Source organism: Manis javanica, chromosome 5, assembly GCF_040802235.1.
Source record: "Manis javanica isolate MJ-LG chromosome 5, MJ_LKY, whole genome shotgun sequence".
Classification (NCBI taxonomy): Eukaryota; Metazoa; Chordata; class Mammalia; order Pholidota; family Manidae; genus Manis; species Manis javanica.
The window spans coordinates 29,338,109-29,359,038 of record NC_133160.1 but is presented as its reverse complement, the minus strand read 5'-3'; the positions used below and the strand labels follow the sequence as shown (position 1 = coordinate 29,359,038).

Sequence of the window (20,930 nt, the reverse complement as noted above, 5' to 3'; positions counted from 1 at the left end):
AGTTAAGCACACTGCTTTCAGCCACCTGCCCCAAAGCTGAAAATGGCAGTTGTCTCAAGAATCAAGGGCTCAGCCATGGGGGATCCTTGATTTTCTGCTTCAGCAGAGGGGAGGGGCTGCTGAAGTCATGTGTATGTGTGTATATGGGGGCATGTAGGACCGTGGGGAGAGGAGAGGAATCAGACACTCCCCCAGCCTGTGACCCCCACAAATAGGACTTGCCTCTTGAGGAGTTTTCAGAGTATCCTGGTGGCAGTGGGGTACTGGGAGGCTCCCACAGTGGGAAATCAAAGCCTTGGTCTGGGTACTCTGTAATGCTGCTCCACGCCAGGCTGGGCTTGCCCCCTTCCCCTTTGTCAGGAGTAACAGTGTACAGAAAGCTCCCTTCCTCCTCCCTCAGGCCCCCCAGAAAGACCAAGCAGCCCTGAAAAAGAGGGGTATGGACATGGCTGGTGAACAGGACCCACCATTCCCACTCTGCCTGAGAGGTAACTGCAGCGTGGTCCCCAGATCCCACTTCTGCCTGCTCAAGTCCCTGTGTCCTGGGCCTTGCCAGGGGCCTTCCCCTGCTGAGGAGGGCTTTCCTGCCTTGGTGTTGTGCAAGGCCTGCAGCTGTCTCCCTGACAAGCCTCGGAGCTGAGCAGTAGAGCTGAGGCTTTGGGAAAAGAGGAAGCAGCCCCGAGGCTGGATCTCCTCTCTCGGGGTGGTGGAGCCCTGGGAGAAGAGCACCACGAGCTCCCGGCCCTCCTTCCTGTTATCTCCTGTGGTTCACCAGCCCAGCAGCCGCTCTTCCCGTGAACAGGTACTTCCATGCCTGGGCCTGGAGGGCAAGTGGAGGGTTGGGAGCAAGGCTGTGCTGAGATTTGCTGGGGGGCATCTGGGTGTGGGTGCTGGACACAAGCCAGCCCAAGCCCAAGACACTAATGGAAGCTGTACTCATAACCCAAGCCCTGCACATCCCAAGTCCTCCCCAACCCCCAGCGCCGTCCCAGTCCCTATCACCACCCTGCCCCTGCCCTGCCCTGAGCCCCATGCCAGCCCTGCCTCACCCTCAGCTGCCTCCACCCCCACCATTTACCAACCATCATCTCCATGCCCCCTGGCCCCACCTCTCCCCTCGGCTCCCACCCCAATGCCATCCCAGATTGCAGCTAGCATCCCCTTTGCCCCAGCCCATCCGTAGCTCAACCCTCACCCATGCCCAGTCCATTCCACTTCTTTCACTGAGGACCCCCAGCACCACCCAACCTGGGTCAAGAACGGGTGCTCGGGGTTAAGAGCCCTCACAGCCAGGTTAGAGAATGAGGTGGGAAGTTTCCACTGCCCATTTCAAAGCCAACAGACCTCATTTATGGATTATATGATTTTGGGGGTTAAATATTTGGCCTATATTGGGGTTTTCCACTGTTACGAAGATAATGTGCTCTGGAATTGCCCATCTGATTTCCTATCTGTGGAGCAGAGCCCTCCAGCTGGCTGTATTGCACTATTTCCCTCCTTCCCCAGCCTGACAGGGAAGTCGGAGAGACACTCTGGGGCAGGAAACAGAAACTGAGCCCTGCATAGCTGCCTGGAGTGAAACTGCCTCTGTCCTCTCCTAGACTTGGCCTCTGGGAAATCAGAAGTCAGGGATTTGGAGCCCCAGCCCACCCCCTCTGGCTGTCCTGGGACATCTGACCTCACATCCACTCCATGTGCTCTAACACAGGCAGGAAACATGGGCACCTACTGTGTAGAGACCACCCCAACTCATCCCTCATGCAACAGACACCACTTCTAGGGGCGGGAGTTCAAACCCTTGTCTTCATGGCGCCCAAGACCTGGACATACAGTGATGAGCCTTGGGAAGTGCCTGAGATCCGGGGAACAGTCCTCTCCCAGTCGTTGCCTGAGGGACCGTTGTCTCAGTGCAAGCCTGCTCCCTGTCCCCCTGTATACCCACCTCCTTCCCAGGACCTGCAGTCACCCCTCTACCACCAGGGGGCGCTGGACGCACACCAGGACACCCAGCTCAACCCAAACCCTAGGGGCACCTACCCCTCAACACCAGGTTTTCAAATAAGGACAAGGGTCTCCCTTTCTAGGCTCCTTCTTGCCTTTTCTTTTTCCAGGAAAGTTCTCAGGGCTGAGCTGGTCTTTGGGGTGGAACAGCTGAGCCGATAAGCTGGACTCTGGTGGAACTGACCCCATGGGTGTTGGAACTCCCATGGGTGTTGGAACTGAGCTAAGTGTAGGTGACATCTACATGATGTGATTTTGGGTGGTTCTAGAAAAAGTCTTCTCACACATTCCAAAAATCCCTGCTCCATTCTTGGGTCAGTATGTCTAAAATTCCACCATTCCTTCTGTAGGTTCAGCCCCAAATGGGAACAGCAGGGAAGCTGGGGACAACAAATGGGTATCTTGCTAATATCCTGGCTGTAGAGGAACTGACCCCAAACATGCCCAACAGGCAGCCATTCAGGCAACATCCAGGTCACAGGCCCAGGCCGGCCAGCATGAGCCTGTCCTGTGGCCAAGGACCAGGTGTGCAGATGTGGGTACATCCTCCTGGGAGAGGAGCCGGCCTAGGGTGTCCCAAAGAACTGTGGGTGAGCCAGTGGACCTGCAAATGTCCAGGCCTGTCTGGTGGAGCAGCCAAGCCAGGGGGCTGTGTTCCCTGAGGAGCAGTGCTCTTTCTGGCTGACCCAGGCCCTTGGCGTTGCCTTGCTCCCGGCACGGACACTCCTCCTCCCAGCACACTTGGCTAAGAACTGCTCTGTGGTTCTGAAAGGCACTTCAGGCCCCATCCAGGCTCTGTCTTCAGCCCCTACCCAGGTGTGCCCTCTGGTAGCCACCAGTTGGCTGGGCCCCAACTGAGGCTGATGGGCTGGGGGCTGGGAGATGTCACGAGTTTCCTGTCCCCACTTCCAGTCTCCCCAAGCACTCCCCCCTCACTCTGCCAAGTCAGCATTTAGGACCAGGGAGGACTGCAAAGTTGGCAACATGGGTTTTTGTACATGTGTGCTATAAAATATACATAACAGAAAATGTACTGTCTTAACCATTTTTAAGTATACATTTCAATGGCATTAAGTACATTCACACATACTGTGTAACTTGCACCACTGTCTATTTCTAGAAGTTATTCATTATCCAAAACAGAGACTCTGTACCCATTAAACATTAGCTCCCTATTTCCTCCACCCAGCCCCTGGTAACCTCTATTCTACGTTTGTCTCTATAGATTTGCCTCCCTAGGGTAGTGGAACCATACAACATTTGCCCTTTGTGTCTGGCTTGTTTCACTTAGCATAAGGTTTTCAAGGTTCATCCATATTATAACATGTATCAGAATTTAATCTCCTCTTAAGGCTAAACAGTTCTGTTGTATGGGTTCATGCCACAACTTTTTTATCCATTCACCTCTTGATAGACATTTGAGTTGTTTCCACTTTGACTTGTGAATGCTGTGTAAACATGGGTGTACAAGAATCTGAGTCCCTGTTTTCAATTCTTTTGGGTAGATAACTAGGAGTGGAGTTGCTGGATCATATGATAATGCATATCTGACTTTTTGAGGAACCACTGAACTGTTTTCCACAGGGGAAAACATGTCCACCATTTTATATTCCCACAAGCTGTGCAGGAGGCTTCCAATTTCTCTACATTCTCAACAACATTCGTCATTTTCTTGTTTTGTTTAATAGCCATTCTAATGGGTGTGAAGTGGTAGCTCATTGTGGTTTTGATTTGCATGTCCTTAATGACTAATGTTGTTGAGCACCTTTTCGTGGGCTTGTTGGCCACTTGAATATCATCTTTGTAGGAACTGATATTCAAGTTCTTACCCCATTTTCTGATTTTGGGTTGTTTGGGGTTTTATTGTTGTTGATAGTATGAGTTGTAGTCATTCTTTATATATTCTAATACTAATCCTTTATCAGATATATGATTTGTAAATATTGTCTCCCGATCTGTAGCTGTTTTTTCACTCTCTTAATAGTGTCCTTTGATGCGCGAAAGTTTTAAATTTTTATCAAGTCCAACTTATCTTTTTTATTTTTTTGCTTGTGCTTTTAGTATAATACTTAAATAATTGCTGATCCTATAGCATGAAGATTTTCACCTGTTTTCCTCTAACAATTTTATAGTTTTAGTTATATGTATTTCTGGTGTATCTCCCTTTCTGATTCTGTGGCACCCCTTAGAGCCCCTATACCCACCAGGGGCACTCCATGGCAGAGGGCTCTCCTTCTTGTACATGATACACAATAGGTGTTTAACTCATGTTTGTGGGATATGTGTTGTTCAGGGCCTTTGTGCCCTGTTGCACCTAGACTTCCCTGCCATGAACTCTAAATTCCCTAGGGCCACATATCTCTTGTCCACCACTGCAAATCCTGGGGGGCTCTGCACTGTGGCAGGGTATACATCCTCCTCAGTCTTAGGTTCTGAGAAATGGGTTCTCACAAGCTTCCAAAGACAAGGCAGGTACAGAGATAGTACTGGGGTGGCTGCAAGGATTCCAAAGGGGGAAGTTTTAGTTAGAAGTTTCTGTAAGACATACCTTGAAGACTAAATAAGGTTCCAGTTGGCAGGTATTATTCACGGTGGAGGCAATGTTGGTCAGCTGGAGAGCCCATAGGCAGACAGGACTGACCTAAAGATAGGGGTGTGGGGAGTAGAGCATGGGGGCAGAGCTGGGAGTAGAAAATGAGAAACTTCCAGGGATGTGTTGGGGCCCATATAGCTCATGGGCAATGGTGAGCTATAGAAGGTGTTCGAGCAGGGTAGTGACTTGATAAGTGCTCAGTCAAGCCCCATTATGGCCCGTAGCTGGTAAGGCTGGTGGTAGGGAGACCAGTCTCAAGTAAGAAACTATCGTTATCACTGGGTACCTTGGAGTTAGTCCCTGAGCCTCTCTGGGCTCCAGTTCCTGTTAGCTTGTGGGCAGGGAGGTGGTGGGGAAGTGGGGAATAAGCAGCTGCTCATTTACACTGGGGCTGGGGAACCAGAACTTAGGGTGGGGCCAAGGGACACATAGAAGGCTTTCTGGTGCATACCACCAAGTAAGGGCATCCTGGGTACAGTCTGAGCTGTGCATGTGGGCTCCTGGCTCTGCTGGCAGCTGCCCCAGAGCAGCCCTGCCCTCTCACTGGCTTGGCCACCATAGCGTGCGGGCCTCTCAGCAGGCCCAGAGGCGGAGGTGTCCTGAGGTTCCTAGGAGGCCCCTGTGGGCCCCACCAGCACGGTGCACACTGCCCTTTTAGGACCCAGAACTCACGCAAGAACCTGTGATGGATTACCTGCTCCAGCTCTTCCAGCTGACCTCATCCATCTCAGCAGGTAAGGTTCTCTGGCCTTGCCCAGCTCCCGGGGCCAGCCTTGGGGAGTCCAGCCCTTCCCTGGCCTGGGCAGACTGGACAGTGCCTGTCCACAGGTCTGTGCTGAGATCGAAGGAGGGCCCGGGAAAGCAGTGACAAGGGGCAAGGCCCCTCCCCGGGGCGCCAAGAGGAGCTGCTCCAGGGCTGTTGCTAGGGGGCCGGGCAGGGTTTTGATGCCCATCTGAGACACTCTCTTTGGGGAAGATCTTAGGGCTCTGCGGTGACCCCAGGCCTGCATCACTCTCCTCTCTGCACCCCTCCCTCAGGTCTGGCCTCATGGGGTGTCTCCAGTCCCCAGGAAGTGCAGGGCGTGAAGGGGTCCTGCCTTGTCATCCCCTGCGTCTTCACCTACCCTGCCGACGTGCAGGTGCCCGACAGCATCACAGCAATCTGGTACTATGACTACTCGGGCCAACGGCAGGTGGTGAGCCACTCCACAAACCCCCAGCTGGTGGAGGCACGCTTCCAAGACCGGGCCCAGCTGCTGGGGCAAGCTGAGCACAAGGTGTGCAACCTGCTGCTGAAGGACCTGCAGCCCGAGGACTCAGGCTCCTACAACTTCCGCTTTGAGATCAGTGAGGGCAACCGCTGGTCAGATACCAAAGGCACTGTGGTCACCGTGGCAGGTGAGGAGCAGAGGGGCCTGCCTACTGCCTGAAAGGGACCCCCGAGCTGCTCCTGACCCCACTGGCTCACAGACCCAACACTTGTCCTAAACCCAGTATTGGCCCCCACCTGGCCCCAGTCCTGCATCCCGGTGCATTCACCCCAAGTGGGACTGGGGGGAGAAAGTAGCCTCTCCTTCTGCTTGAAGTCCCAGGGGCTCATCCCTCAGCTGAGGGTTCAGTGCAGAAGGTCTCGGGGGATCGGAGGTTGAAGGAGAGTCCTGATGCCCTGTCTTTGTCTCAGAGAAGCCCAGTGTGCCTACCCTTACCTGGCCTGCCGAGCTCCGCGAGGGCATGGAGGCAGACTTCAACTGCTCCACCCCCTACACCTGCCTGCAGAAGCCGGTTAGCCTGCAGTGGCAAGGCCAGGACCCCACTCGCTCGGTCACCTCCAGCCTCCAGAAGCTTGAGCCCACAGGTGTCACCCACCTGCAGACCCTCCACATGGCCCTGACCTGGCGGGACCATGGCCTGACCCTGCAGTGCCAGCTCTCGGTAGCCGAGCAGAGGACACAGAGCGAGGTTCACCTCCAAGTGCAGTGTGAGTGCCCGAGGGGCCACACCCTCATTAGCATACATGCGTGGCTCTCCAGTGGGAACCAGGCCTTCTCCAGCCTGTAGAAACAGAGCCCTTGCTCTTGAGAAAAAGCCAGGTTCACTCAGACCTACAGGGTTGGGCAGGTGGAGAGAGACTGCTAAGCCCTGGGAGCCACATTTAACGGCTTCCTTCTGCCACTTGTCCCCAAGCCCAGGCGGGGCAGGGAAGGGGAGACACAGAGAGTCAGAGAATTGGGGTTTGGGCAGCAAGGGCCCTGGGATTTAGCCCAGGTTTGGAGGATGCTGGTGGGGTTTTCGCTCTGAGTCCTTTCCTGCCTGAGGCTACTTATGCTTCTGGTGACCCGGGGCCCACCCGGCCATGGCAAAGAGGCAGGAGAGGAAGCCCGAGTTCCTGCTTGAGGATGCATCTTCCCATCACAGTAAAACAGGGCAGCCTATTTGAGAATAGCCACTGTTCACAGCCATCAGGTTGTCTGGCTCCACGACCACGATGAGCAAACTTTGGGGAGTTACTTGCATCTCAGAGCCTCTGTTTTATCCTCTGTGTAGGGGAGGTAACAATAAATAGTGCCATCTTGTACAACCATGGTGAAAATAGAAGGAGTGCTTAGCACACACTAAGCACTCCAAGCTATTAGCTTCTATTACTTTCATATTTTGAAAATAGCTTTTATGAGCGTGTTTTCATGGCAAGAGGCTTCGGAACAAGCCTGAAAGAAACACCGTGTCTTTGGTCAGCGCCTTCCATATAAATGGGTCAGCCACTCTCAGAGCTCAGTGACCCTGGCGTGGTCCCCTCCGTTAGGTGGCTGGTCCCTTGCCAGCAGCCCCCACAGGCCACCAAAGGGAGCAGTGTGTTGCCCATGAGCCCCAGGGGACAGCACGAGGCAGAAGGCCACAGAGGCAGTGTGGGCAGTGCTCAGCCAAGCCCCGACTGTCTTGTCAGGCTCTCAGCAGAGGAGGAAGGGATCAAGAATTCCTCACAAGGCTGGGGCAGCACCTGCCCCTGGAAAGGGGGACTAACAGGACCCACTGTTGAAAGAAGAGGGGAGGAGTGTGTCCATCTTACCCAACATCCCCTGTAATGCCTTGCAGATGCCCCGAAGGGTGTGGAGATCCTTCTCAGTCCCTCGGGGCGGAACATTCTGCCAGGTGATCTGGTCACACTCACCTGCCAGGTGAACAGCAGCTATCCCAGTGTCACTTCCGTGCAGTGGGTCAAGGATGGGACACACCTCAAAGCCCAAAACCGTGTGCTGCAGTTGACCCAGGTGTCCTGGGATGATGCTGGCGTCTACACCTGCCAAGCTGGGAATAGTGTGGGCTCTTCAGCCTCACCCCCTGTCAGCCTCCACATCTTCAGTGAGTCTCTGGGGAACCTGGGTTTTGACCAGAGGGTGGGGAGGGGTCCAGGCCACTGGGGCTGAGGGAAGCCAGGCCAAGTTGCCTCCTGGGACGTGGGTGTAGCGTTCTAGCCCTACTCAGACAGATGACAAATCTCCCCGGCAGGGTGGGATGTCAGGAGGACCCCAGGAAACAGGTCAAGGAGAAGCAGGGCCAGTCCAGAAAGCCCCTCTGCAGAAGGACAATGATGTAGAATTGCACTGTATGTACAGATTTGCACTGATTGGCCGCAACCCCATTGTTCTGAGGGGTTGGGCCTGGAAGTCAGCTGAGTGTCCCCAGTGTGCCTTATGTTACCCCACAGTGGCCGAGGTCCAGGTGAACCCAGCAGGCCCCATCCTAGAGAACCAGACAGTGACACTGACCTGCAATACACCCAGAGAAGCACCCAGTGGCCTGCTCTATAGCTGGTACAAGAACCACGTCTTGCTGGAGGATCCCCACAGTCACGCACTGCAGCTGCGCTCAGCCACCAGGGCCGATACTGGCTTCTACTTTTGCGAGGTGCAGAATGCCCAGGGCAGAGAGCGCTCTGGCCCTGTCAGTGTGGTGGTCAGCCGTAAGTGGCCGGGGTGGGGTGGCACTGGGTTCTGCCAGAGCCAGGCCAAAGGGTGGGGTGCCCACTGGAGGGTTGGGGTCCTGAGCCTGCGTGGGCTTGAGCTCACATCCCAGCTCTGCACACCTGGGTGAGGCTTTGATTTTCCTGGGCCACAGTTTCCTCCTATTTTAGAAAACCTTTTACTTTGAAATAAGTTAAACTTACAAAAAGTTGTAAGAAGAGCAAAAGAATTATCATAGATCTTTAGCCTAGATTCCCCATTTGTTAAATTTTGGAGCATTTGCTCTCTCTCTCTTTAAATACATACACATATAATATATATGTAGATGTACATATGCATATATATACATGTCTGTATATAACATGTACATTACATATATGCATGTATTGTGTACACATACATCTTTTCTCTGTATATACAAATACAAGCATGCATATGTTACATACACATATATGTTATCTGTCTCTCCATCCATACATTCACATTCCTGAAGTTGCAGGCAGGTGCCTCTTTACCCTTTAACTCCTCAGCATGTGTATTTCTAAGGTAATTCTTGTGCATAACCACAGCACAATGATCAGTCAGGAAATGTGACATTGACACAAAACTCCTACCTAATCTACAGTTCATATTTAAATTTTACCAATTGACATATAATGTCCTTTATGGCAATTATTTTTTTCTGGCCCAGGATCCCAACCAACCAGAGTCCCTAATCTCATTCAGTTATCATGTCTCTTTGTTCTCCTTTAACCTGGGACAGTCCTCAGTCTTCCCTTGTCTTTCTTGACATTGAAATTTGAAGAGTTCAGGCCATTTGCTGTGGATGCCCCTCAGTTTGTGTCTGGCTTAGTAGACTGATCCTGTGCACCTGGGTGAGAGCACCACAGACAGGATGCAGCGTCTGTCTCTCAGCATCATGCCAGGAGACACGTGATGTCAGTTTGTCCTGTTGTTGGCAGTGCTAACTCTGATCACTTGGTTGAGAAGTGTCCACTGCCAGCTGTCTCTACCAGATGTGTTCCCATCTTTAAAGACGGGCTTCTGATCCCAACTGGCATGGTTGCCACAAGGATGGACAAAGTGATTTGCCCAGCCCAGGGACAAAAGTGTAGGCAGCAGGCAAGCAGGAGAGGGGTTGCCCCTCTCTCCCAGGGCATTGTGGGACAGAGGGAGTTCAGGGGCCACAAAGGGGGATCTGGGATCTGGGGAGTGCCCTGTCTGAGGGTGACAGGCACCCCCTCATCTTCACACAGACCCACCCCTCGCCCCAGAGCTAACTGCCTTCCTGGAGACGCAGGCTGGGCTGGTGGGCATCCTCCGCTGCTCCGTGGTCAGTGAGCCCCTGGCCACCCTGGTGCTGTCACACAGTGGCCACGTCATGGCCTCCATCCCTGGGGAGGGTGACCTCAGCGCACGCTTCAGTGTCTTCTCTGCTCCCAACTCCCTGCGCCTGGAGATCAGAGATCTGGAGCCAACTGACAGTGGGGAGTACACATGCCTAGCCAGCAACTCCCTTGGAAATGCGTCCTCCACCCTGGACTTCCAAGTCAATGGTAAGATGGGCATTGGGGGCTGGCGGAGGGAGCCCAAGGAGAAGGCATGCTCCAGCCTCTTCCTCCTAGGAGTCCAGAGGACTCAGCTGAGGGGCTGAACTAGCTGGCTAGTGAAAAGTCACGTCAGAGACCTGGGCTGAACAGTCATCCCAACCTGGGAGATCCCTGGAAATCAAGGCAGAAAGGGAAACAGGGCAGGTTGCATTATTCCTTTTGTGCATATTCTGACTCTGAACTTGTAGGGTCCTTCATATGCTTTCATTTGTTTTTCATTTCTCCAGCATTCGGGGCAGGCTTTGTGCTAGGAGTCAGATGCAGGAGGCAAAATAAGGAAGTGGGGTCTTCCAACTCTTGGCCCATGTGCTGTCTTCTGAGGCTGTGGCAGACATAGCTAATCAATCAAGCCAGGTTTTCTGGCTCAGAATCCCTTTCAGCCATGCTGCAGCCAGCTACGATCAATAGATCAGAATTGACATTCAAGGTCAAACCCTCCTGCTTATCAAGAGATTGACACAAGACTCTCACCTAATCTACAGTCCATATTTAAATTTTACCAGTTGATCCAATAATGTCCTTTATGGCAATTATTTTTTTCTGGCCCAGAATCCCATCCAGGGTCCCTCATCTCATTCAGTTATCATGTCTCTTTATTCTCCTTTAACCTGGGACAGTCCTCAGTCTTCCCTTGTCTTTTGTGACATTGAAACATAAAGAGTTCAGGCCATTTGCTCTGTGGATGCCCCTCTGATGTCATGAAGCCCAGACCCACCTACAGTTCTGTGAGAAGAGGGGAACCCTGGCAGGCTTCCTGCAGGGGGTGGCCTGGAGCAGCAGATGTGCAGAGGAGCTAAGCCTCCCCATCTTTCTCTCCTGCCAGTGGCCCGCCTCCTCATCAGCCCGGCAGCAGAAGTGGTGGAAGGACAGGCGGTGACAATGAGCTGCCGGAGCGGCCTAAGCCCCACACCTGACATTCGCTTCTCCTGGTACCTGAACGGAGCACTGTTTCTCGAGGGGCCCAGCAGCAGCCTCCTGCTCCCCACAGCCTCCAGCACGGACGCCGGCTCTTACCACTGTCGGGCCCAGGACGGCCACAGTGCCAGTGGCCCCTCATCACCTGCTGTCCTCACAGTGTTCTGTGAGCAGCTTCCCCACAGGCCGCTGCCTGTCATGGAGGATCAGCTCCCTGGGGCCCATGAGCACCCCCACCTCCTTGGTTCCTCCTGACCCCGCCCTGCCCTGGGGGAAGACCAGAAAGGCAGCCACAGGCCTGGGCACCATAGGCCTCTCTGCCTGGGGTTGGAATTGGGAGTACAAGGCTGGGGCTTTTTCTGCCTCCCCACATCCTATCCTTCAATCCTAGCCATTTTGGAGCCCTCTGCCTCTAACCTCAAACCCACCACAGGCACCATGTCCAAGATTTGTCCTCCTGAGCTGGGCTCTGGGATTCCATGCTCTTACATGTGGGCGCATGCCTATAGGCTGCTCCCCCACAGGCTCCCAGAGTCGTGAAGGCAGACCTCTCAGCACAGGGACTGTGTCCTGTAAAGTGTGGGTGCCCCACATTAGCCCGAGGGGCAAACCAGTGTTCAGGACAGACTTGGCTTCCAGAAAGCCTCCCCTGACACATACAGGAGCAACGTCCTGGGGCTGTCAGGCAGAACGGGCACCTTGTGGGGGTTCTCTGGTGTCAGGGTGAGATCACATGGGGCCTTGGCTGATGGCTGTCTTTCACCATCCATGTCCAGAAACCCTAGGAAGAGGGCATTTTAGGCATTAGCTGTTATCACAGAAGCTGGCTTGGAGATCAGAGATAAGAGGCAGGGAGGATCTTGAGGGACAGCTCAGTGTAAGGAATGGGGTGCAGAGTGGAAGCAGGGATTGCTGTGGGCGCCCTGCTCAGGGCACAAGGAGTTATGCAAGGTGACTGCTAGCCAATACTGAGCCTTTGTCTGAGCTACAAAACGGCACCCTTGCCCCTGGGAACAACTCAGTCCAGCCCCAGGTCATAGCTCAGCACGAGGTGTGTCGGCTGAATTCCCCCAACCCCGGTCTGGTTCTCCTTGCACAGTGCACAGCCTGCGCAGCTGTTTTCAGCACCTCTGGGCACATACCTCTGTCCAGTGTGTACTGGAAGCCTCGCCAGCCTAGAGTGGACCTGTGGGACCCTGGCAGAGGCCGTGGGATGAGTGCCCATGCTCTTCTTCTCCACAGACGCCCCACGCCGGCCCACGTTCACTGCCCAGCTGGACCCTGATGCCGCCGGAGCTGGGGCTGGACGGCAAGGCCTCCTCTTGTGCCGCGTAGACAGTGACCCTCCTGCCCAGCTGCAGCTGCTCCACAGGAACCATGTTGTGGCCTCTTCCCTGCCACAGCAGGGTGGCTGTTGCAGCTGTGGGGGCTGTTCCCAGCGCATGAAGGTCACTAGGGCCCCCAACCTGCTGCGTGTGGAGATCCGAGACCCAGTGCTGGAGGATGAGGGTGTGTACGTGTGTGAGGCCAGCAATGCTCTGGGCAACACCTCTGCCCCGGCCACCTTCAATGCCCAGGGTGAGCTGGGGCAGGGACCAGTGGCTGGGGCCGAGGGTTGGCGCTTAGGACCCTATTCCTGTACAGCTGTGCTCTGAGGAGGGTCTGTGGGGTGAAGCACCCCCACAGCAACAGGAGTTTGCGTTCCTCCCTTGCGCCCTGGGCACCCCAGGGGGTCTCCTTCCCACCCCTCTAGGCTGGGAGGCTGGACCACAGCCCCCAAGGTGGGGAGCAGCCAAGGGGAGGCCTGTCTCGGCAGGCCTGTGCTGCTGTTCCACAGCCACTGTCCTGGTCATCACGCCATCACCCATGCTGCGGGAGGGCACCGGGGCCAACCTGACTTGCAACGTGAGCCAGGAAGCTGCTGGCGGCCCTGCCAACTTCTCCTGGTTCCGGAATGGGGCGCTGTGGGCCCAGGGCCCCCTGGAGACTGTGACACTGCTGCCCGTGGCCAGAACGGATGCTGCCCTCTATGCCTGCCGCATCCTCGTCGACGCTGGGGCCCTGCTCTCCAGCCCGGTGCTCCTGAGTGTGCTCTGTGGGTGATGGGCAAAAGCAGAACTGGGCACATGGGGACCTGAGGGGTGGTCCGGGGTAACAGGACTGGGGTTGAGTTTGGGGAGGCAAGGGTGGGCCTGGGCTGTGTGTGTGTGGAGGGGGAATGGGACACAGTGTGGCAGCTGGCATGTGGTGAGCTGGGCTGGGGGTGGCCTGAGCTCCTTCCTGTCCTTGCAGATCCCCCGGACCCTCCAAAGCTGTCAGCCCTCCTGGACATCGACCAGGGCCACGTGGCCGTGTTCATCTGCACTGTGGATAGTCGCCCCCTGGCCCAGCTGTCCCTGTTCCATGGGGAGCGCCTCTTGGCCACCAGCCCAGGGCCCCAGCTCTCATCCCATGACCGCCTCCAGGCCAAAGCCACAGCCAACTCCCTGCATCTAGAGATTCGAGACTTGAGCCTTGGAGACTCTGGAAGCTACCGCTGTGAGGCCACAAATGTCCTTGGCTCAGCCAATACCTCCCTCTTCTTCCAGGTCCGAGGTGAGTGTCAGTTCTCTGAGGGTGCAATAGACCCAAATGCCTGGGGGCTCCTCTGGCCAGGCTCTGGGCTGGGGCATGTGGATTTTGTGCAGAAATGTGAGTCTTTCTCAGCCATGGTTAGGAGATAGTTTCCAGTCACCCAGCAGGAAGCCTCCCTTTGTTTTCAGCTAGATATTTTCACCTGTAATAACTGTGGCAGCCACTAAGAGCCAGTGGTAGTTACACGAGGTGGCTTGCTTGGTGGGAGCACTTCCTGACGGGTAACTTCTTTCATAATATAATTTTATAATGTAATAATTATTGTCATACAAAACCTAATATATATATGTGTAATATATATATATGAATGCGAGTATATACATGCACATGTATACATGCACTTATACATAAGGATATATTCATGTATTTATATACACATATATGTTCTCCTATAAAAATCTTCTCTAAGAAAATAAGCCAGGAAAAAATAAAGTTAATGCCTTTAATGCTTCAAAGACCAAAGAAAAACACATTTTTTTCCCTCCCACAATGACAAATGTGAATTTTTGAACATTTTCCTTGGGCCTTGGTTCTCTATATCTTTTCTTATTTATCAGACCCATTTTACAGGCAGAAAAAGCATTCAGAGTTTTAGGAGCTTGCTCACAGTCACGTGACTAGCGGGGGTCCCTGCTAACTCTGGTTCATTCAGTTCTGGTCTCAGGCACAGCCTGTGCTCTCAGTCACCCCTCCAGCTGTCCCTCCTTCTCAGTCCCCCACCATGGCCTCCTCCAGCAGACCCAGAGGGCACTGCCCTTTGCCCCATCCCAAGTTCCTGGGTTCTCATGACCTGCAGCCTGGCTGCAGAGAACTCAAGATCACACAGCTGCTAACTTCCCCTTCCAAGCCATCAGTCACCATGCTGAGTCCAGCTCATGATCAGGACAGTGGCCCTTGGCATGACCTAAATCCCTCCCATTTCAGTGCTTTATGGGGTCAAACAACAACTGTCACGAGCTCATACACGCAAGTGCTGCACCTGGCACTGGGTTGTAAGTCACATAAGCTGGGCCCTCAGGGGCTTGACCTCTGTAGGCAAGATGTGACTGGTAGAGAAAAACCTTAACTCAAGGCAGCAGGAGGTCAATGCCAGGACAGAACCAGTGCAGGGGAGTTGGGAACAGGAGAGGAGGAGGCATGGGGCTGAACTGTGGCCCTCGGTGGTGGTCTGGTGGGGGAGCTGTGGCCCCAGGAGACGGGGTTGGGGTCCTGCAGTTCTGGCATGGACACACACAGTCCCAGACTGTGGGAGGGTGTGGCAGAAGGCCCTTACCTGCTCTCCGTGTCTCCCTGCAGGAGCCTGGGTCCAGGTGTCACCATCACCTGAGCTCCAGGAGGGCCAGGCTGTGGTCCTGAGCTGCCAGGTACCTGCAGGGGTCCTGGAGGAGACCTCATACCGCTGGTATCGGGATGGCCAGCCCCTTCAGGAGTCAACCTCGGCCACACTCAGCTTAGCAGCCATAACTCTGAGCCAAGCTGGGGCCTACCATTGCCAAGCCCAGGCCCCAGGCTCAGCCACCACGAGCCTGGCGACTCCTGTCAGCCTCCATGTGTCCTGTAAGCTTTCATTGCATCCATGCTTCTTGTGGGAGGCACGGGGGTGAAGGAGTCAAGGTCACGGCTAGGGTAGGGGATACCGAGCCCTTGGTCCTGGGCTCTGTCTCTGAGAGACAGCACCAGATGAGGGGTCAGCTGGAGGGGCCCTGACCACTCCCTGCCTTGTGTAGATGCCCCACGCCAGGCTTCCCTCACCACCCTGATGGACACAGGCCCCGGACGACTGGGCCTCCTCCTGTGCCGTGTGAACAGTGACCCTCCAGCCCAGCTACAGCTGCTCCATGGGGCCCACGCTGTGGCTTCCACCCTGCGAGGTGTGGAGGAACTTGCAGGCAGCAGTCCCCGGCTGCAGGTAGCTGTGGCCCCCAACACACTGCGCCTGGAGATCCACAACACGATGCTGGAAGATGAGGGTGTCTATGCTTGCGAGGCCACTAACACTCTGGGCCAGGCCTCTGCTTCGGCCAACTTCGACACCCAGGGTCAGTGTGGGGCTGTGAGTGTGCGCATGAGTGGCTCCTTTACGAGAGGAGAGGTGGCTGGGGAGAGTTCTGGAGGCCTGAGGCATGGGCAGATGGGCTGAACACAGGAGTTTCCATTCCCACCTTTCTGAAGGGGAGCAGTCTCCAGACTGGAGTTTCATGGAAGAGTCTTTCTTAAGAACAGAATTGTACGTGGATGCACAGTGGATAAAACTGATCAGAAATGAGGTGCCCAAGGGGAAAGCAGAGCAGGGCAGGGGAGGCCTGTTCTCCCATGCGACTCAGGGCATGTCAGGGTGCTGCAGATCCCTGCCTGAGACCACGTGAGAGATGATGAACCAGTACAGGTGGGCCACCTGTGCCTCTCAGGCTGAGGGGCTTCCTTTGCTCAGGGAGACAGGTGGCTTGTGTCACATGGTCTCATGACCCTCATGGTGTCCCTGTGCCCTCCTTTTCTCCCCAGCTGTGAGTGTGCAGGTGTGGCCCGAGGCCACTGTGCAGGAGGGGCAGCTGGTGAACCTGACCTGTCTCGTGTGGACCACCCGCCTGGACCAGCTCACCTACATGTGGTACCAGGATGGGCAGCAGCGCCCAGGTGCCCGTTCCATCCTTCTGCCCAGCGTCACAGTCACAGATGCAGCCTCCTACCGCTGTGGGGTGGTGAAACCTGGCCAGGCACCCCGCCTCTCCAGGCCTGTCATCCTGGACGTCCTCTGTGAGTGCGGTAGATCAGGGTGGGGCTGGAAGGAGTGACAGCAGCCCTCAGGGCTCAGGACATGGCCAAAGCCCCCCAGACATCCCACCCAGAAACCCTGTACCCAGCTGGCCAAGGGGGAGATAGATAAGGAGCATTAGAGTTGGGGGCAGAGGGGACAGGTCCTCTCTGGGCTCCAGATTAGGCAATTGGGAACCTTTGGTGTGGGTAGTCAGTGTCCTCCTGGTCTGAATGCCACCTACAAACTGGCCACTGGCTGCAGTCTCTGAACTTCTATGCCTTTCACGCCTGCAGATGCACCCCGCAGCCTGCGGCTGACCTACCTCCTGGAGAGCCGTGGAGGTCGGCTGGCCCTGATACTGTGCACTGTGGACAGCCGCCCACCCGCCCAACTGGCCATCAACCACGCCGGCCGTCTCCTAGCTTCCTCAACCACAGCCTCTGTCCCCAACACTCTGCGCCTAGAACTGTGGGAGCCCCAGCCCAGGGACGAGGGTTTCTACAGCTGCTCTGCCCAGAGTCCTTTGGGCCAGGCCAACACATCCCTGGAGTTGCGGCTAGAGGGTGAGGCAGGACCCAGGCCAAGCCCTCCAGGGGTGGGATCACCTGTGCCCTCTGGCTGCACCCAGCTGACCCTGGCTTCCCTGGTACAGGTGTGCAGGTGGTCCTGGCCCCATCGGCCTCTGTGCCTGAGGGGGCTTCTGTCACAGTGACCTGTGAGGACCCTTCTGTTCGGCCACCCACCCAATATGCCTGGTACCACAATGGCCGCTGGCTGCAGGAGGGGCCAGCCGTCTCCCTCTCATTCCCAGTGGCTACGCGGGCTCATGCAGGTGCCTATTCCTGCCAGGTCCAGGATGCCCAGGGCACACGCAGCTCCCGGCCAGCGGCCTTGCAAGTCCTCTGTGAGCATGTGTCCTTGCCTGGGGGTGCCCAGGATGAGGGCAGGTGGAGAGCACTTATGGGTCCTGGTGGAGGTGGGCACGGGACTGCAGTACACCTGGGAATGGGTGCTTGGGGAGAGAAGGATACAGGTGATGAGGAAAGGAGCCCTAGGGCCCTTTGAACTCAGCCTGGAGGAATTTGCCCACAGGACTCCTGAGAAGGCATCACTTCTAGGAAGCGACCACTTGTCCAGGGGCTTCAGACTCACCAGTGCCAGGCAGGTGGGCAGTGGAGAGCAGAGGGTTTCCAAGCAAGGTCCCTAACCCTGCCCTGCTCTGTCCCCAGATGCCCCTCGGGATGCTGTTCTGTCCTCCTTCTGGGACTCAAGGGCCAGCCCCATGGCTGTGGTACAGTGCACTGTGGACAGCGAGCCACCTGCTGAGCTGGCCTTGTCGCACAATGGCAAGGTGCTGGCCACTAGCCATGGGGTTCATGGCTTGACATCGGGGACAGACCGTGTCCAGGTGGCCCGCAATGCCTTGCGGCTGCAGGTGCAAAATATGCCCACAGGTGATGAGAACTCCTATGTCTGCACAGCCCGCAACTTGCTGGGCTCTGTCAGCACTATGGGGCAGCTGCAGGCAGAAGGTGAGTGGCAAGGGGGGAAAAGAAGAGGTTCCAGTGCTTTGAGGTCAGAGTCTGGGTGAGAGGCGGGGCTCCTATGAGAGGTGGCTGGCTGGCCCGAGGGGGTAGATACCGCTCTGCCCAATCTGATGGAGGAGGAACAGCTTCCACAGGCCTGCAGATCCCCAACTCCCTCCCTGTCCTTGGCCTGCAGGTGTACGTGTGGTGGCTCAGCCAGGGCTGGATGTGCCTGAGGGCACAGCACTGAACCTGAGTTGTCACTTCTCTGGTGGCCCTGGACCCAGGGACAATTCCACCTTTGCTTGGTTGTGGAATGGCCAACGACTGCACACAGAGCCTGTGCCCACCCTCACCTTCATCCACGTGATCCGTGCCCAAGCTGGGGTGTACCAGTGCCAGGCTGAGCTCCCCACTGGGGCCACCACCTCTGCTCCAGTCGTGCTCCATGTGCTCTGTGAGTAACACCACCCTCTGCCTCAGTCTCCTCACATCTCACATGCCCACCTCAGGTTTTCCTCTTCTGTCTGCAATGAGCACTGACTTCACAGGCATGGAGTCCTGCCCAGGAGGCTTCCCACTGGCCAGCTGGGTGATCTTGTGTGTCCTTACCTTGGTTTCTTTGTTTGCGAAACGTCAGTTTCCTCACCTTGTGAGACAGATAGGAGATAATACATACAACAGGCCCTCATCAGCTTCGTTCTCTTACTCTATTCTTTATCAGGGCCCCATGCTGTATCAGTCAACTGTTGCTGTGTAACAAGCCACCCCAAAACTTAGTGCTTAAAATAATAACCATTTTATTTGCTCACAGTTCTGTGGGCTAGAAATTTGGGCTGGACTCAGGTGGGCAGCCCTGCTGGTCTCATGTCATGTAGCTGTAGTCTTCCAGTGGCTGAACTGAGGCTAGATGGTCTGGGATGGCTTCACCCTCATGGCTGGCAGCTGGGGCTGGCTGTTTGCTAGGCCACCTGTGTCCAGCAGGCTGACCTGGGTGGCCCCGTTGTTGTGTTCCAAGGAGAGCAAAAGCCAAGAAGTCAGACAATGTTATTTCTGCCTTTTAGTGGTCAAAGCAAGTCACAGATCAGTTAGGAAATAGGCTCTACCTCTTCTTGGAAGGTGCAGGAAAGTCACCTTGCCTGGGTACAGGGAAAGGAGGGATTTGTGATTTTTTTTCTGCAATCCACACTCCCTGTCTTCCCATAGACCCTCCCAAGGTGCCCTCCATGACGGTCTTTTTGGAGCCTGAGAGTGGTGTCCAGGGCATTCTGGACTGCCGTGTGGACAGTGAGCCTCTAGCCAGCCTGACCCTCCACCTTGGCAGTAGGCTGGTGGCCTCCAGCCAGCCCCAGGGTATTCCTGTGGAGCCACACATCCATGTCACAGTCACCCCCAATGCCTTGAGGGTGGACCTGGAAGAGCTGAAGCCCAGCGACCAGGGAGACTATGTGTGCTCTGCCTCCAATGCCCTGGGCTCAGCCTCTGCCTCCACCTACTTTGGAACCAGAGGTGAGGAATCTCCGTCTCCCAGGCCACTCTCAGGTCCATAAAGGCCTACCTCTCACTTCTAAAGGCTTCCATCCGAGGTCTTTCCTGAATCCCTTCTGCTACGGTCTGCTTGTCAGGACAGTTTAGACTGGTTGCTTGGAGCTCCTTTAGGGAAGTTTCTGTGATAAAGTGAAAGTCAGAATAGGTTTCATCTTGGGGGAGTCACCTTGGGAGGGAGCCTTGGAGGTCTGGAGCCATAGCTGTCCCCTGAGCCCCACCCTTGTGTTCCAGCCCTTCACCGCCTGCATCTGTTCCAGAAGCTACTCTGGGTCCTGGGGCTGCTGATGGGCCTCCTCGTCCTACTCTTGGGCCTGGGAGCCTGCTACGCCTGCAGGTGGGTCCAGGGCTGCAGGATGGACGGGGTCACCTCATCCTTCCTCTCTTTTCCCCCAACATACTCCCATATCCCCCTTTCCCTGCCCATGCCTCCTAGCCTGCCTTTCCTCCTCCTGCTTCACATTTGGGAATCCCTCCCAGAATCGTCTCTAACTCCATCCTGCTGTCATTTCTTCTCTCCCTATCTCTACCCTGTCTGCATGAAAGAAGGGCTGGAGAGGAAGAGAGATAAGGTATCCCACTCCCCACAATGCTCCCCACTGCAGTGAGTGGTCTGGGGCCAGGCATGGCAGCAGGGGAGAGGGAATGGGGTAGGCGGGGGGTGGGAGGCTCTCTGAGTCTGCTCTTGCCCTTGCAGAAGGAAGCATTTTCATAGGCTGATCTTGGGTGAGAATTTGGTGGAGATGGCTTCGCAGAAGGAGACCATGCAGGTATCCATTCACTGTGTGGGGCCATGTGGACATAGTGCTCGGCTGGCAGGTGGTGTAGAGCTGGCCCCTGGAGACTACTCATCTACAGGGTGGTGCCTAGAGGTAGGGGGAGATTGAGGAGAGAATATGGAGAACCAGGGCCCCCTGAAAAGATGAGGGGGCCATATTCTGATGGGGCAGAGAGCAGACATGTCCTTGCTCATGGCCAGCTGGATGACTGTGACAGTCGTTCTGAATTTGGCAGCATCACCTGCACTTCCAAGACACATCTTAGAACACATCATGTTTTGGGGTCTCTCCCTCATTCCTTAGTCTGCCTGTCCTTGGGTAGGGGTGGAAGCCTATCTCCCTCTCCCCCCTGATGTATCTCCTTCTGCAGACAATCCACATGGTGGTCTGGGGCTCCCAGACACATTTTCAGCCATGCACACTCTCAACAATCCCTTTGGGACCCCCACCCCAAGCTGGAGGTCTGGGGCACTGCCTTCCAGAGTTGGAGGTCAGGCGATGACTACTCCCAGAGTCTTCCTGTGACCAGGGTTTTCTGTGGGAAGCTCAATGATCCTGATGCAGCCAAATTTGGGACTTTGTTCTGTGCTTTATCCCTGAGCTGACCCATGGC

The 20,930-nt window shown here is 55.4% G+C and overlaps 1 protein-coding gene and 1 long non-coding RNA gene across 8 annotated transcripts in view; one reads left to right on the top strand and one right to left on the bottom strand.

The window, feature by feature from the left end:
- The first annotated feature begins 635 nt into the window (after nucleotides 1-635).
- SIGLEC1 (sialic acid binding Ig like lectin 1) overlaps nucleotides 636-20,930 on the top strand; it is a 20,541-nt gene continuing 246 nt past the window's right edge. Inside the window, exons 1-21 of one of the 6 annotated variants that reach the window (XM_017680103.3) lie at nucleotides 636-802; nucleotides 5,253-5,328; nucleotides 5,633-5,992; nucleotides 6,276-6,572; nucleotides 7,685-7,951; nucleotides 8,298-8,552; nucleotides 9,810-10,109; nucleotides 10,987-11,244; nucleotides 12,321-12,587; nucleotides 12,916-13,173; nucleotides 13,371-13,673; nucleotides 15,009-15,269; nucleotides 15,440-15,751; nucleotides 16,215-16,466; nucleotides 16,761-17,030; nucleotides 17,120-17,371; nucleotides 17,697-17,999; nucleotides 18,190-18,450; nucleotides 19,200-19,502; nucleotides 19,773-19,875; nucleotides 20,236-20,308. In XM_017680103.3, coding sequence (XP_017535592.3) covers nucleotides 5,280-5,328; nucleotides 5,633-5,992; nucleotides 6,276-6,572; nucleotides 7,685-7,951; nucleotides 8,298-8,552; nucleotides 9,810-10,109; nucleotides 10,987-11,244; nucleotides 12,321-12,587; nucleotides 12,916-13,173; nucleotides 13,371-13,673; nucleotides 15,009-15,269; nucleotides 15,440-15,751; nucleotides 16,215-16,466; nucleotides 16,761-17,030; nucleotides 17,120-17,371; nucleotides 17,697-17,999; nucleotides 18,190-18,450; nucleotides 19,200-19,502; nucleotides 19,773-19,875; nucleotides 20,236-20,308 — 5,004 coding nt within the window. In that variant the 5' untranslated portion in view covers nucleotides 636-802; nucleotides 5,253-5,279. Of the gene's footprint in view, nucleotides 803-5,171; nucleotides 5,329-5,632; nucleotides 5,993-6,275; nucleotides 6,573-7,684; nucleotides 7,952-8,297; nucleotides 8,553-9,809; nucleotides 10,110-10,986; nucleotides 11,245-12,320; nucleotides 12,657-12,915; nucleotides 13,174-13,370; nucleotides 13,674-15,008; nucleotides 15,270-15,439; nucleotides 15,752-16,214; nucleotides 16,467-16,760; nucleotides 17,031-17,119; nucleotides 17,372-17,696; nucleotides 18,000-18,189; nucleotides 18,451-19,199; nucleotides 19,503-19,772; nucleotides 19,876-20,235; nucleotides 20,309-20,930 lie in introns of all 6 variants that reach the window. The other 5 variants (XM_073236867.1, XM_073236868.1, XM_017680099.3 and 2 more) reach the window with 5 other exon arrangements.
- Nucleotides 18,777-20,930, bottom strand: part of LOC108409494 (uncharacterized) — a 10,337-nt gene continuing 8,183 nt past the window's right edge. For both annotated transcript variants that reach the window (XR_005061137.2, XR_012131510.1), the window contains 2 exons: nucleotides 19,552-19,660; nucleotides 18,777-18,983 (listed from right to left, as the gene is read on the bottom strand). This is a non-coding gene — a long non-coding RNA (uncharacterized lncRNA). The remainder of the gene's footprint in view (nucleotides 18,984-19,551; nucleotides 19,661-20,930) is intronic.